Source organism: Phacochoerus africanus, chromosome 2 (genome assembly GCF_016906955.1).
Source record: "Phacochoerus africanus isolate WHEZ1 chromosome 2, ROS_Pafr_v1, whole genome shotgun sequence".
Classification (NCBI taxonomy): domain Eukaryota; kingdom Metazoa; phylum Chordata; class Mammalia; order Artiodactyla; family Suidae; genus Phacochoerus; species Phacochoerus africanus.
In genome coordinates, this window is record NC_062545.1 from 155,498,440 (window position 1) to 155,510,464 (window position 12,025).

General features: G+C 36.7%; 1 protein-coding gene across 1 annotated transcript in view; it reads right to left on the reverse strand.

Annotated features, from left to right (window-relative positions):
• Nucleotides 1-12,025, reverse strand: part of DOK6 (docking protein 6) — a 377,419-nt gene that overhangs the window by 182,532 nt on the left and 182,862 nt on the right. The window contains exon 4 of the mRNA XM_047766980.1: nt 7,391-7,510. Coding sequence (XP_047622936.1) covers nt 7,391-7,510 — 120 coding nt within the window. The remainder of the gene's footprint in view (nt 1-7,390; nt 7,511-12,025) is intronic.

Genomic DNA, 12,025 nt, shown 5'->3' on the forward strand with positions numbered 1-12,025 from the left:
TTCCTCAGCTTAGTTTCTGCATAGAAAAATGTTTGGTGGGTGAATAATAAATGAGTGAATCACATACAAGGGTGTCTGAGTGGAATGTAGGGAACATGGTTACTATGAAAACTGAAGTAAATAATTTAGAAACAACACTAGAATACTGCTTTGTTTCTAGAGAAAGATTATACACATAGTCCTGGGCTAAAGTAGGAATCAATGCCAATTCTAGCCCATTCATAAGCAGGAACTCTAGGTTCTGGAAAAAACCAAACCCTCAGGTCTGACTCTGCATTAGCCAGATGGCAAAGTCTGAGATTAATTTTCCATTTTGTTTGTTAATCATGATCTCTTGTATCAATAACAAAATGGACATATGCTTGAGTCTACTTCCAACTGCGACAGCAGAATTTCAGAATTTCATACAAGTGAGTTGCTTCTGGGTTATGATGCTTACTTCTGTTATTAATTATTAATATGTAACATTTGTTTTCTAGAATTGCTATTATGTGATCCCCCTTTATAAACAACTATGGTTGGAACATAGTACATTAATATTTTTTAAGGCCAGTGCAGGCTATCTTAAACACTACTCAAAGATCAGAGATTCCAAAAGTTGTAAGAATTTAAAGTTCAAAATGTCTACTTAATATGCACTTTCTTGTTGCAATTGTTATCTGAAGTCTGTGAGTATGTGTGTATGTCTGTATGTGTGTGCACATCTGCGCTTGTGTTCCCTTACTTTACCCTGTACCATGAGGGATTCTGAATCAATAGGAGAGTAGCTGAAAGCACTAGATAAAGATGATTATAGTAAAGATTTAATCAATAACCATTTTTATCTTAGTAACACATACTATACCTTTAAAAATTATTTGCCCATATGTTTATTTTTAGCTGGTCTCAGGGTAAATAAGACCAAGATGTTTGAAGCATCAGAAAAACACTAGAGGAGAAGTAGCAATTTTGAATGTCAAAAAAAATGCTGTGATCTTCCAATCTAAGAGCATGGCATAGCTTTCTATCTGGTTGTGTCATCTTTGATTTCTTTCATCAGCACCTTATTGTTTTCAGAGTATAGATATTTTGTCTCTTTAGGTAGGTTTATTCCTAGGTATTTTATTCTTTTTGATGTGATGGTAAATGGGATAGTTTCTCTGATTTCTCTTTCTAGTCTTTCATTGTTAGTATATAAAAATGCAATTGATTTCTGTGTATTAATTTTGTAGCCTGCAACTTTGCCAAATCCAGCAATGAGTTATAAGAGTTTTCTGGTGCTGGTCTTTAAGGTTTTCTGGATATGGTATCATGTCATTTGTAAACAGTGACAGCTTTACTTCTTCTTTTCCAATGTGGATTCCTTTTATTTCTTTTTCTTCTCTGATTGCTGCGGCTAGAACTTCCAAAACTATATTGAATAATAGTGCTGAAAGTGGGCATCCTTGTCTTGTTCCTGATCTTAGTAGAAATGTTTTCAGTTTTTCACCATTGAGAATAACATTAGCTGTGCTTTTTTTCCACATATGGTTGTTTATTATGTTGAGGTAGTTTTCCTCTATGCCCACTCTCTGGAGAGTTTTTATCAGAAAGGAGTGTTGAATTTTGTCAAAAGCCTTTTCTGCATCTGATGAGATGATCATATGGTTTTTATTTTTCAGTATTTTTTTTAAGGGCCTCACCCATGGCATATGGAGGTTCCCAGGCTAGGGTTTGAATTGGAGCTGTAGCCTCTGGCCTATGCCACAGACACAGTAACACCAGATCCAAGTCGTGTCTTTGACCTACACCCAGCTCACAGCAATGCTGGATCCATAACCTACGGAGCAAGGCCAGGGATTGAACCTGTGTCCTCTTGGGTACTAGTCAGATTTTTTTTCTGCTGAGCCAGGACGGGAACACCTATTTTTTTGTTGTTGATATGGTACATCACATTGATTGATTTGTGGATATTGAAGAATCATTGTATCCCTGGGATAAATCCCACTTGATCATGGTGTATGATCCTTTTAATATACATTTGGATTCAGTTTGCTAGATTTTGTTGAGAATTTTTACATCTATGTTCATCAGTGATATTGGTCTGTAATTTTCTTACTTTGTAGTATTCTTGTCTGGTTTTGATATCAGGGTGATAGTGGCCTCACAGAATAAGCTTGGGAGTGTTCCTTCCTCTGCTGTTTTTTTGAAAGAATTTCAGAAGAATAATTACTTAATTCTTCTCTGAAAGTTTGATAGAATTCACCTGTGTATGACTATATTACCCAAGGCAATCTACATATTCAATTCAATCCCCATCAAAACACCAAGGACATTCTTCACAGACTAGAACAAAATATTTTAAAATTTGAATGGAAACAAAAGAGAAGAAGAAGAGCCAAAACAATATTGAAAAAGAAGCCCAAAAATAAACCCAAGCACCAATGATCAACTAATCTATGGCAAAGGAGGCTAAAATATACAGTGGAAGAAAGATAGTCTCTTCAATAAATGGTGCTGGGAAAACTAGAAAGCTACATGTAAAGGAATGAAAATGGAACACTATCTAACACCATACACAAAAATAAACTCAAAATGGATTGAAGACCTAAATATAAGGCCAGATACTATAAAACTCCTATGGGAAAACATAGGCAGAACATTCTTTGACATAAATCACAGCAACATCTTGTTTGATCCACCTCCTAGAATAATGACAATAAAGACACAACTAAACCAATGGGACCTAATTAAACTCAAAAGCTTTTGCACAGCAGAGGAAACCATTAAAAAAACAAAAAGACAACCCACAGAATGGGAGAAAATCTTTGCAAATGATGTAACAGACAAGGGCCTAATATCCAAAATATACAAACACCTCATACAACTCAACAACAAAAAAACAAACAACCCAATTGAAAAATGGGCAGAAGACCTAAATAGTCAATTCTTCAAAGAAGACATCTGAATGGCCAACAAGCACATGAAAAAATGCTCAACATCTCTAATTATCAGAGAAATGCAAATCAAATCACAATTAGGTACCACTTCATGCCAATCAGAACAGCCATCATTAACAAGTCAACAAACAACAAATGCTAAAGAGGGTGTGGAGAAAAGGGTACCCTCCTTCATTGTTGGTGGAAATGTAAATTGTTACAACCACTGTGGAAAAGAGTATGGAGATACCACAGAAAACTAAATATAGAACTATGATATGATCCCGCAAACCCCAGTCCTGGGCATATATCCAGACAAAACTTCCACTGAAAAAGATACATGCACCCCTATGTTCCTCACTACACTATTCACAATAGCCAGGACATGGATACAACCTAAATGTTCATCGACAGATGAATGGATCAAGAAGATGTGGTATGTAATACAATAAAATACTACTCAGCCATAAAAAAGATAAACCAATGCCATTTGCAGCAGCCTGGATGAAATTAGATATTCTCATACTAAGTGAAGTAAGCCAGAAAGAAAAAGACAAATACCATATGATATCACTTATTTGTGGAATCTAAAACGTGGCACATATGTCCTATCTACATAACAGAAACAGATGACGATAAGGAGAGCAGACTTGCGGTTCCCGAGGTTGTGCGGGGAAGGGATGGATGGGCAGTTCAGGGTTTTTGGATGCAAACTGTTATGGCTGAAATGGATGGGCAATGGGGCCCTACTATACAGCACAGGGAACTGTGTGTGGTTGGTTTACTTTGCTGTACAACAGAAATTTTTTAAAAAAGCATTGTAAATCAGCTATACTATAATAAAGAAAAAAATGCTGTGGTCAAGACTAAACAGCAAGTTTCCCCTTGAGGACAGGATACCACAAGACCACCACAAGCTACAGTAACACAATGATTACATCAGTTCACACGCATGTGTGTCTCATCCCTTAGGATATATTTCAATAAATCTAAGCACATCACTGATAAAACATTAAAATAATGCCTCTGATGAAAAATAAAGTTTAGAGTTTAGCACTAAAATGCCTTAAGGGAAAAAAACTGAATCTATAATGACAAATCTTTCAAAAAGGATTTATTCTGATCTGTACACAATAATAACTTCAAACATGTATAAGGAAGTTAAATATTTTGTTTAAGAGGTGTTACGATTGAAAACAATTAAAGGACAGCTTTAAGCAATAAATTTATTTTTGAAATACTTCAATTAGCAAGCTGAAAACAACAAACACTTTCCCCACACATAATACAATGAGTGGGTATACCACCTAAGGAACAGGTGTGTCCCTAAAGCCATCCTGGGGCCAAAGGGAGAGGGTTCTTTCCAAACCCTAATTCCTACATAAAGAATATTATTAGTCTTTAGTACAAGGTTTTATAGACTGGGAGTTATTTCAGGAAGGACTCTGAAATGGGATTACCATATTTACAGGAGAGGTCTGTGGATTAGGAAGTGACAAAGTCTGAGCATGCAAGTAACGAATTGTGCCAATCATGTATGTATGCGTGTGTGTCCCAGGCAGCATATATGCACACATCCACTGGACTTTTAAGTTACAATAGTAGAATCTGCAGTCCTGATATTTTATCAAGATTTATGACTTTCATGTTCTCCTGTCGCATGAATTACTATTGTCAAAGTTTTAGCTAGTCCTCAATGGAACGGGAAAAACAGAGGAAAGATGCTATTACCTGAACTTGAGGAAGCACTTTAAAGAAAGTGTACGAGAGCTTGAGCAATGGATATGTTCATGGCCCTGGTACCCAAAGAGAGAAATTCACCCATGTAGAGGTGCTTCCTAGGGAAAGGAAATCCTTCCATCCAAGTTTAATTTGTAATGCTAATCCTTGAAGAATCTCAGGATCGTGTGCGTGCACGCGCGTGCGTGCGCGCGCCCTGTGTAAGACTGTCAAATTCTTTAAGGTATCATTAATTTTTAGGGGGTCACTTAAAAGAACCAAACACTACCTTCGCTAACTAAATAATTACTCATACATTAAAAATATTTTTAGAAGTTCCCATCATGGGGCAGTGGTTAACAAATCCAACTAGTGACCATGAATGAGGTTGCGGGTTCAATCCCTGGCCTTGCTCAGTGGGTTAAGGATCCAACATTGCCGTGAGCTGTGGTGTAGGTCGCAGACGCGGCTCGGATCCTGTGTTACTATGGCTGTGGGGTAGGCTGGCGGGTACAGCTCGATTAGACACCTAGCCTGGGAACCTCCACATGGCCGGGTGCAGCCCTAGAAAAGGCAAAAAGACAATAAATAAATAAATAAATAAATAAATAAATAAATAAATAATAAAAGCATATATAACCTTTTGTATGAGTTTAGGATTACTAAATAAACTTAAGAAAAGCATTTATGGCCTTGGATGTTACTGTAATTTCAGGTCTTCTCTAAAGAATATGTAGGAATTAGACTTTGATTTCTTTATTTCTACTTGTGCTTAAACAAATGTGCTTCTTTCAAAAAAATTAAGTTAAGCATGAGAGTTAGTCTTCATTTTATATTGTCTCAGGTAACCAACATGACAACACCATAAATGAGTATTAGTTCATTTTTACACATTAGAAAACTGAAATAAGAAGAGACTTAGAAAATAGTGCTAATTAAGGGGTGCTGCCTGCATTCAAATTGTGTCCTGAAAAGTTTACTTGTTAGGCTATACCTGCTTGTGTTTTTTAAATAGCTCTCGCATTTAGTTCCCTGTTTGTCATACCCTAAAAAAAATTATATTAAAATTTTCCCTTTATGTTTTAGGCAAATTGCTTTGAAATTATTATCAAATTAGAAATAAAAACACAATAAGCCAAAGAAGTACATTACCCATCTGGATGGAAAGCAGAGATAACACTAGATCTTTAAAATAAAAGCTTACAATTCACACCAAACAATCCACACACAATGATACTTCCACCTACAGCCAAATTTATTCACTCTCTTCATATTTTCTTCATGTGAAACTTAATGAATATTCATCAGTAAGAGTTTTTTCCTTCTTAAATTGAGAATGAGCAGCATATTTAAACAGCATGATTATAGATGTTCTGTACTTAGCACAGTTCTGAGAAAATAAATTGGAGAGACGAAATCCAAGAAAGCGTGGGAAAGGATCTGGAATATTAAAAGGAAGCTAGAAAAAGAGCCACAGAAACCTTGTTCTGACTTTCTGAGATGACCAACATGGGCAATGTCAGTGCTCAGATATATTTGTGATCAGCTAGTGGGAAAAACTTTTTTTTTTCAGTTTAGTAAAAAAACAAAAACCAGTGCTTTTTAATGGGCTATTAGACAATGATGGTTGTTAGAATAATATTAGCTATAAAAAGATCATAATCACTGTGTTATTCTGATGCACTTTCACCTGTGCTGTCTAGTTTATAAACCACAAGTCATTCTAGAATTTCTTTTTAGTAATTAGTGTTAAGCTTTATCAATATTGCTCAACCATTTCAATAAAACTAGCCATCAGAAATTAACAACACTGGAAAGTTTCTATTTTCGTACTACTAGATCTTCTGGAGATAATGATAATATTTTTCTAAAAAAGGGAGGGGAAAAAAAACTCATGACATTACTCTGACTTCATTCTTTAGAGGTGTTAATCAAGAAGCAGCATAAATTCTTAAGAAATATCAGAAATGCTAAATTAGGGAAGAGTGCAGTAGTTAAAACAATGCCTCACAAAAACCTCAATTTTGTTATACCCAGAGATTTCAAGCACTGTACTTCCCTATGGACTGAATTATGCCTCCTAAACTTTGTAGGTTGAAGCACTAATGGTCAAGGTGCCTGGAGATGGAGTCTTTGGGGTAATTAAGTTTAGATGCAGTCAAGAGGGTGGGGACCCCATAGCAGGTCAGTGCCCTTATAAGAGACAGAAGAGAGCTTGTTCTCTCTCTCCTCCAATCATATGGGGACACATGAGAACTCACCCTCCAGAACTGTGAGAAATTAATTTCTGTTGTTCAAGCCACCCAGTCTGTGGTATTCTGTTATGGCAGCTTGAGCAAAGACATATACATAATATAGTTTGTGGTATTCTGTTATGGTAGCTTGAGCAAAGACCTAATACTAGCCACATTCCCTAAAATCTATTGAAAAATAACATAAGCCAAACTTGTTAATTTAGATTCTAAATCTATAACAGTTCTTAAAGAAGAAAATGTAGGGATGCTGTCCATTCTAAACCTTACATATAATGATTTACCTTACTGGTTATTTATGGAGATACATGGCAATGTCACAGAGCAAGAAAGCAAGAGACTTGTACCTTAGTATTCTCTTGAGTTGCTATGTAGTTTTGAGAAACCCCCTTAACAATTGAGGTTGATTGGTTTATTTCCTTTAAAAAAGATGGGTCTGGAACATTTCTGAAGTTCTCTCCAGTTTCCAAGTTCTACAACTCCTAGTGCACTTGAAAAGGATGGAAGGAGACTCTCACTTACCATTCTGTTCCCGCTGCACTCCTGCCGCCAGAAGATCAGGCTCCCCAAGGCTGATGTCATTCAGCCTGGTCCCCAGACACTCCATGCAGAGATGTTTGCACCACTCCTCAGCCTCCAGCTCTGAAAGTGAGCACAGGACCAAAGTCAGGCAGTGCTGCGTGGGAATGATGGGGGAGGCATGCTTCCTGGACCAGTTTTCCAGGGAAGCAGTGAGCACTATCTACCTGGTAGATTAAAAATCTACCTTAGGAAAACCTAAGATCTATATTCAAGAAGTGAAATTTAAAAATCTCCACAACAGTTTTCCATGGTGTAACATTAAACATTCATTATGTTTTACTATGATACCACTTATATGTGGAATCTAAAATATGGCAAAAATGAACCTGTCTACAAAACAGAAACAGATCACAGGCATAGAGAATATTCTTGTGGTTGCCAAGGGGGAGTGGGGAGGAAGTGGGATGGATGGTGAGTTTGGGTTTGGTAGATGCAAGCTATTACATTTAGAATGGATAAGCAATGAGGTCCTGCTATACAGTACAGGGAACTACATACAATCTCTTGGGATAGACCAAAATAGAAGATAGTATGAGAAAAAGAATGTATATATATATATATATGTATGACTGACTCACTATGCTGTACAATGGGAACTGACAGAACATTGAAATCAACTATACTTTAATAAAAATAAAAAATTAAAATAAAAAATAAAGATATTTTAAGTTACTCCAATGTATTTTTTCTTGATTATAACTAACAGACTGAGAAGATTTGTTTACTATTCAGTGTAGTTTAGATTGATTTGGTTTGTGGAGAGAAATTACTTGGAAAAATTAATTAAATATAAAAACATATATATATATATATATAAGTGAATAGTTGAAAAATGTCAAACTAGACTACACAAGTGAATGTTTTCCTGAATTTGTGTAGGGTAAAGGTCTGATCCCCAAGTTTTTCTGAATTGTGATGGATCACAGATCAGCAAAAGAATGTGATCACTTTTCTTTTACAAACATCAAAAATGGCTATCCTTACTTAAAAAAAAAATTGGGGTAAGGTATTAAAAATAACATTCCCCTTTAGAAAACTCCAATTATCTAAGATACTGATTAGGTAACTCTCTTGTCATTCCCATTATTTCCCAACTTCTTTATATTTGCAAGTTTTTTCTTTGCTTGAAACATTAGAACATGTTACAACTGTACAGAACCTTGTGGTATCAACACTTCTACAAACATGGCTGAATTGGGTCTTAATATAAGTACTGTGTGGGTGAGACAGCCAAGCATTAGTGCCATATCTGGGTCTTAGGTCACATCATGGGGAGTCAGCACCAAGGCAGAACTGGAACCCAAGTCTTCTAACTGTCTTTGTATGCAGAGATTCGAAAGAGCCTGAGGTTAAACTCTGGACCAAGCACTCAAACTGATTCATGGAAAATGGATAAGAGCTTTCCATTGACACCCACCCAGAGAAATGTCTGACTTTTTCATGTACTAGATAAATCTGTACTAGAGTAGTTTAATATAGATTTCCTTCAGATCTCTTGTTCTTCTCCATGGACGGCACTCCTGCCTTTGCCTTGACATTTTAAATCCCCATGAAAAAGTTACCCATGACAAGTTTTCTTGACTCCAGGGATTCCAGTATCAACTGCTCTGCCCAATGGTCAACACCATGAAACCTGGGTAATGCTTTCTTCCTGTACTTAGTCACAGCTCCTTAGCATCAAAAATAGGTTTGATCAATGAGATGTCAAGTCAAATTTGTCATGTTATTTTTAATTTTATCAAGACTGTAAAATAGTGTTAGGAAATAAAAAGAGCCCACAACCTCTCACAGGGTACTATTCGAATGACAACCATAGTTCCCATGTTCCAATCACAAAGGTGATTTTTCTTTACAAAAGGTGTGGTTTGCATCCTTCAGGGATCTTCCGTTGATGTGTGAAACACAGCATCTACCTAAGTCAACGAGAAAGTCAGTTCTCACATGAGCCTGGCTCCATGCTCAAGGGAAGTCAGAGGCTGGGTCCAGAACCTAGAAAATAATCCTTTCCAGCCATAAGGCCACTATTATAATAAAAAAGGTATTGCTGAGGCTCACAGCTTTCTAAAAAAAAAAGAAATCTTTTTTTTTCTAGTGAGGGAATGCCAGCCTTCATAGAAAAATTTTACAGGAGCAACAACAGCATATATTGAAAATAATTTTTATTAGATGTATATATTTAACATAAAATTTATGATGGTTTTGAAAGATTTTATAGCAACAAATCAAAATCTTAAGCCAATTTCCATGCTGTACTAGAAACCCTTGTCATTTCTGCTAAGGGAGACAATATGGCTATATTTTTTCTTCTTACATTTTATTTTTCACTTTTTGCTTTTTATTTTAGAGCCACACCCACAGCATATGGAGGTTCCCAGACTAGGGGTCAAATCTGGTGTAGGCTATGCTGGCCTACACCACAGCCATAGCACCACCAGACTCGAGCCCAGTCTGTGACCTACACCACATTTCATGGCAACACTGGATCCCCAACCCACTGAGCGAGGCCAGGGATTGAACCACATCCTAAAGGATACTAGTTGGATTTGTAACCCGCTGCACCCCAAAGGGAACTGCTCTTATTACATTTCAATATTGAATGTTTCTCCGAATTCCACAATTTTAAATCATCAGTGAAATCGTTTGCAAATGACGTCTCATCTGCATGACTCTACCACTAGTATTTCTAGAATGCCATAGATGGAGAGGAGAATATATACTATGCTGTTTGGGATGAAAAGAAGAGTGTTAAATATGACAATGCACCTTTGTGCCAACATTGCCTTTAAATAATAAGGCAGTGCATGCCTAGAGATTAAAGAAATACTCCTTCTAGTAACTCTTTTGCCCTAGGATTAAAGGAGATGAAGAAAACAACCATACAGTAAAGGGCTTCTATGAAGCTAAAGCTGACCATCTCAAGGAGGACTCGATTTGGTATTTCTATAAGGGCCAGAGCCAGGGACGTCTCCCATCACATTAATGACAGGGTTAGGGCTTGTACCAGCAAGCAGATGTCCTTTGCAATCAGTCTTAAGAACTGTAAAGCTTCTGCATTCTAATAGCACATAACATGTAAGTATGTAAATAGCAAGAGTAATAAAAATAGAATAGATACAGTCATATTAAAGACTGAATTGTAAACTTTCAAAGAAAGAAAAACAGCGAGACAGGAGAACAGGGAAAAAGAGAAATACAGAGATCCCAGCAATTCAGAGCAGAAGAATCAGATCAGATCATCAGATCAGAATCATCAAAGTATCACTTCCTTACTAACACACATTTTCTGTGAACTCACTATGAGCCAGGCACCTAGGAGGTTATATGAAAAACACAGCTTCTGTTCTCAGTAATCTTACAGTCAGGTGGGTGGCAGTGAGCTGAGTGTGTGGCTCTCTGGAGAGCTGCTGGCTTAGTGTGTAGGTGCTAGGGCACCAGGACAAGGCTGGGCAGCAGGAGGGTACCTCATCTGGGACCTGCAGATGAGCAGGAAGGTGAAGGTGTGTGTGTGTGTGTGTGTGTATCAATTTGTGCGTGTAATAGTGTGTGTCAGTGCATGTGTGTGACAGTATATGAGTGTGTCTGAGTGCGTCAGTGTTTTGTGAGAGTATTGTGGGTGAGTGTGATAGTGAGAATATGCTTCTGTGTGAGTATGAGTGTGTGAGGTATTTGTACGCGTGTATCTTGGTGAGTGTGTATGAGTGAGCATGCATGTCAGTGTATTTCTGAGTGTGTGTGCACACGCATGCGTGCAAGCTGGTGGAACCAAATATCTCCATTCCTGGAGATGGAAATGCATATCCAGGGTAGCAAGAGCAGTGCCCTGTGACCAGGGAGGGGCAGCCCTGAGTTCACAGAGTAAACTCTGAGAAGAGGTCAGCAATCTCTCTATTCTCTTCAGGGTTTTGTAGAGTTTAGTTCACTTAGATCTGCCCCAAATCTTCATCTCAAAAGTATTAACTTCTGTAGTTTGCATGCTTGATATAAGAGTTCTGCTGCAGACAAGGTGAATTTGATTGAGAATTCTACCAAGGCTTTGTTGTTTAAAATCTGTTTTTAAGAGTCACCTTTAAAATAATTATAGCTAAGGTTTTTATTTGTTCTTTCTTAGGCAAACTCTATGTATTGAAGCCCTTTAATATCATTTATTGCGTGTTAACTTACTTTGTTCCAATATTATTTAACTAGTGCTTTTCTCTGAATTACTTACATCACCTTTCCGTATTCTGTTTTTACAGAACTAAGATTAAATACAAATGCAATAATTTAAGCCTTTTAAATATTATTTTAAATATTTATTTTCCCATAGATCTGTGCCTCTTTTTCTTTAGTTTTCTCTTTCACACTTCTACCTTGGTCTACACATAGTGTGTAAATAATTAAATTTCTTTATGGAGGAATAAAAGCATAAAATAATTTTGTTTTTCCTCTATTCATAGCAGAACTTCTTTTTCATTTAGTTGTCTTTAGAGCAGCTATGCTCAAATTCTTCATTCAGGTAAATAACTTTTCTCTAGAACAGAAACCCAAATAATATTTTCATTATGTATCAGATTAGTTAAATGGAGAAATCTGGGA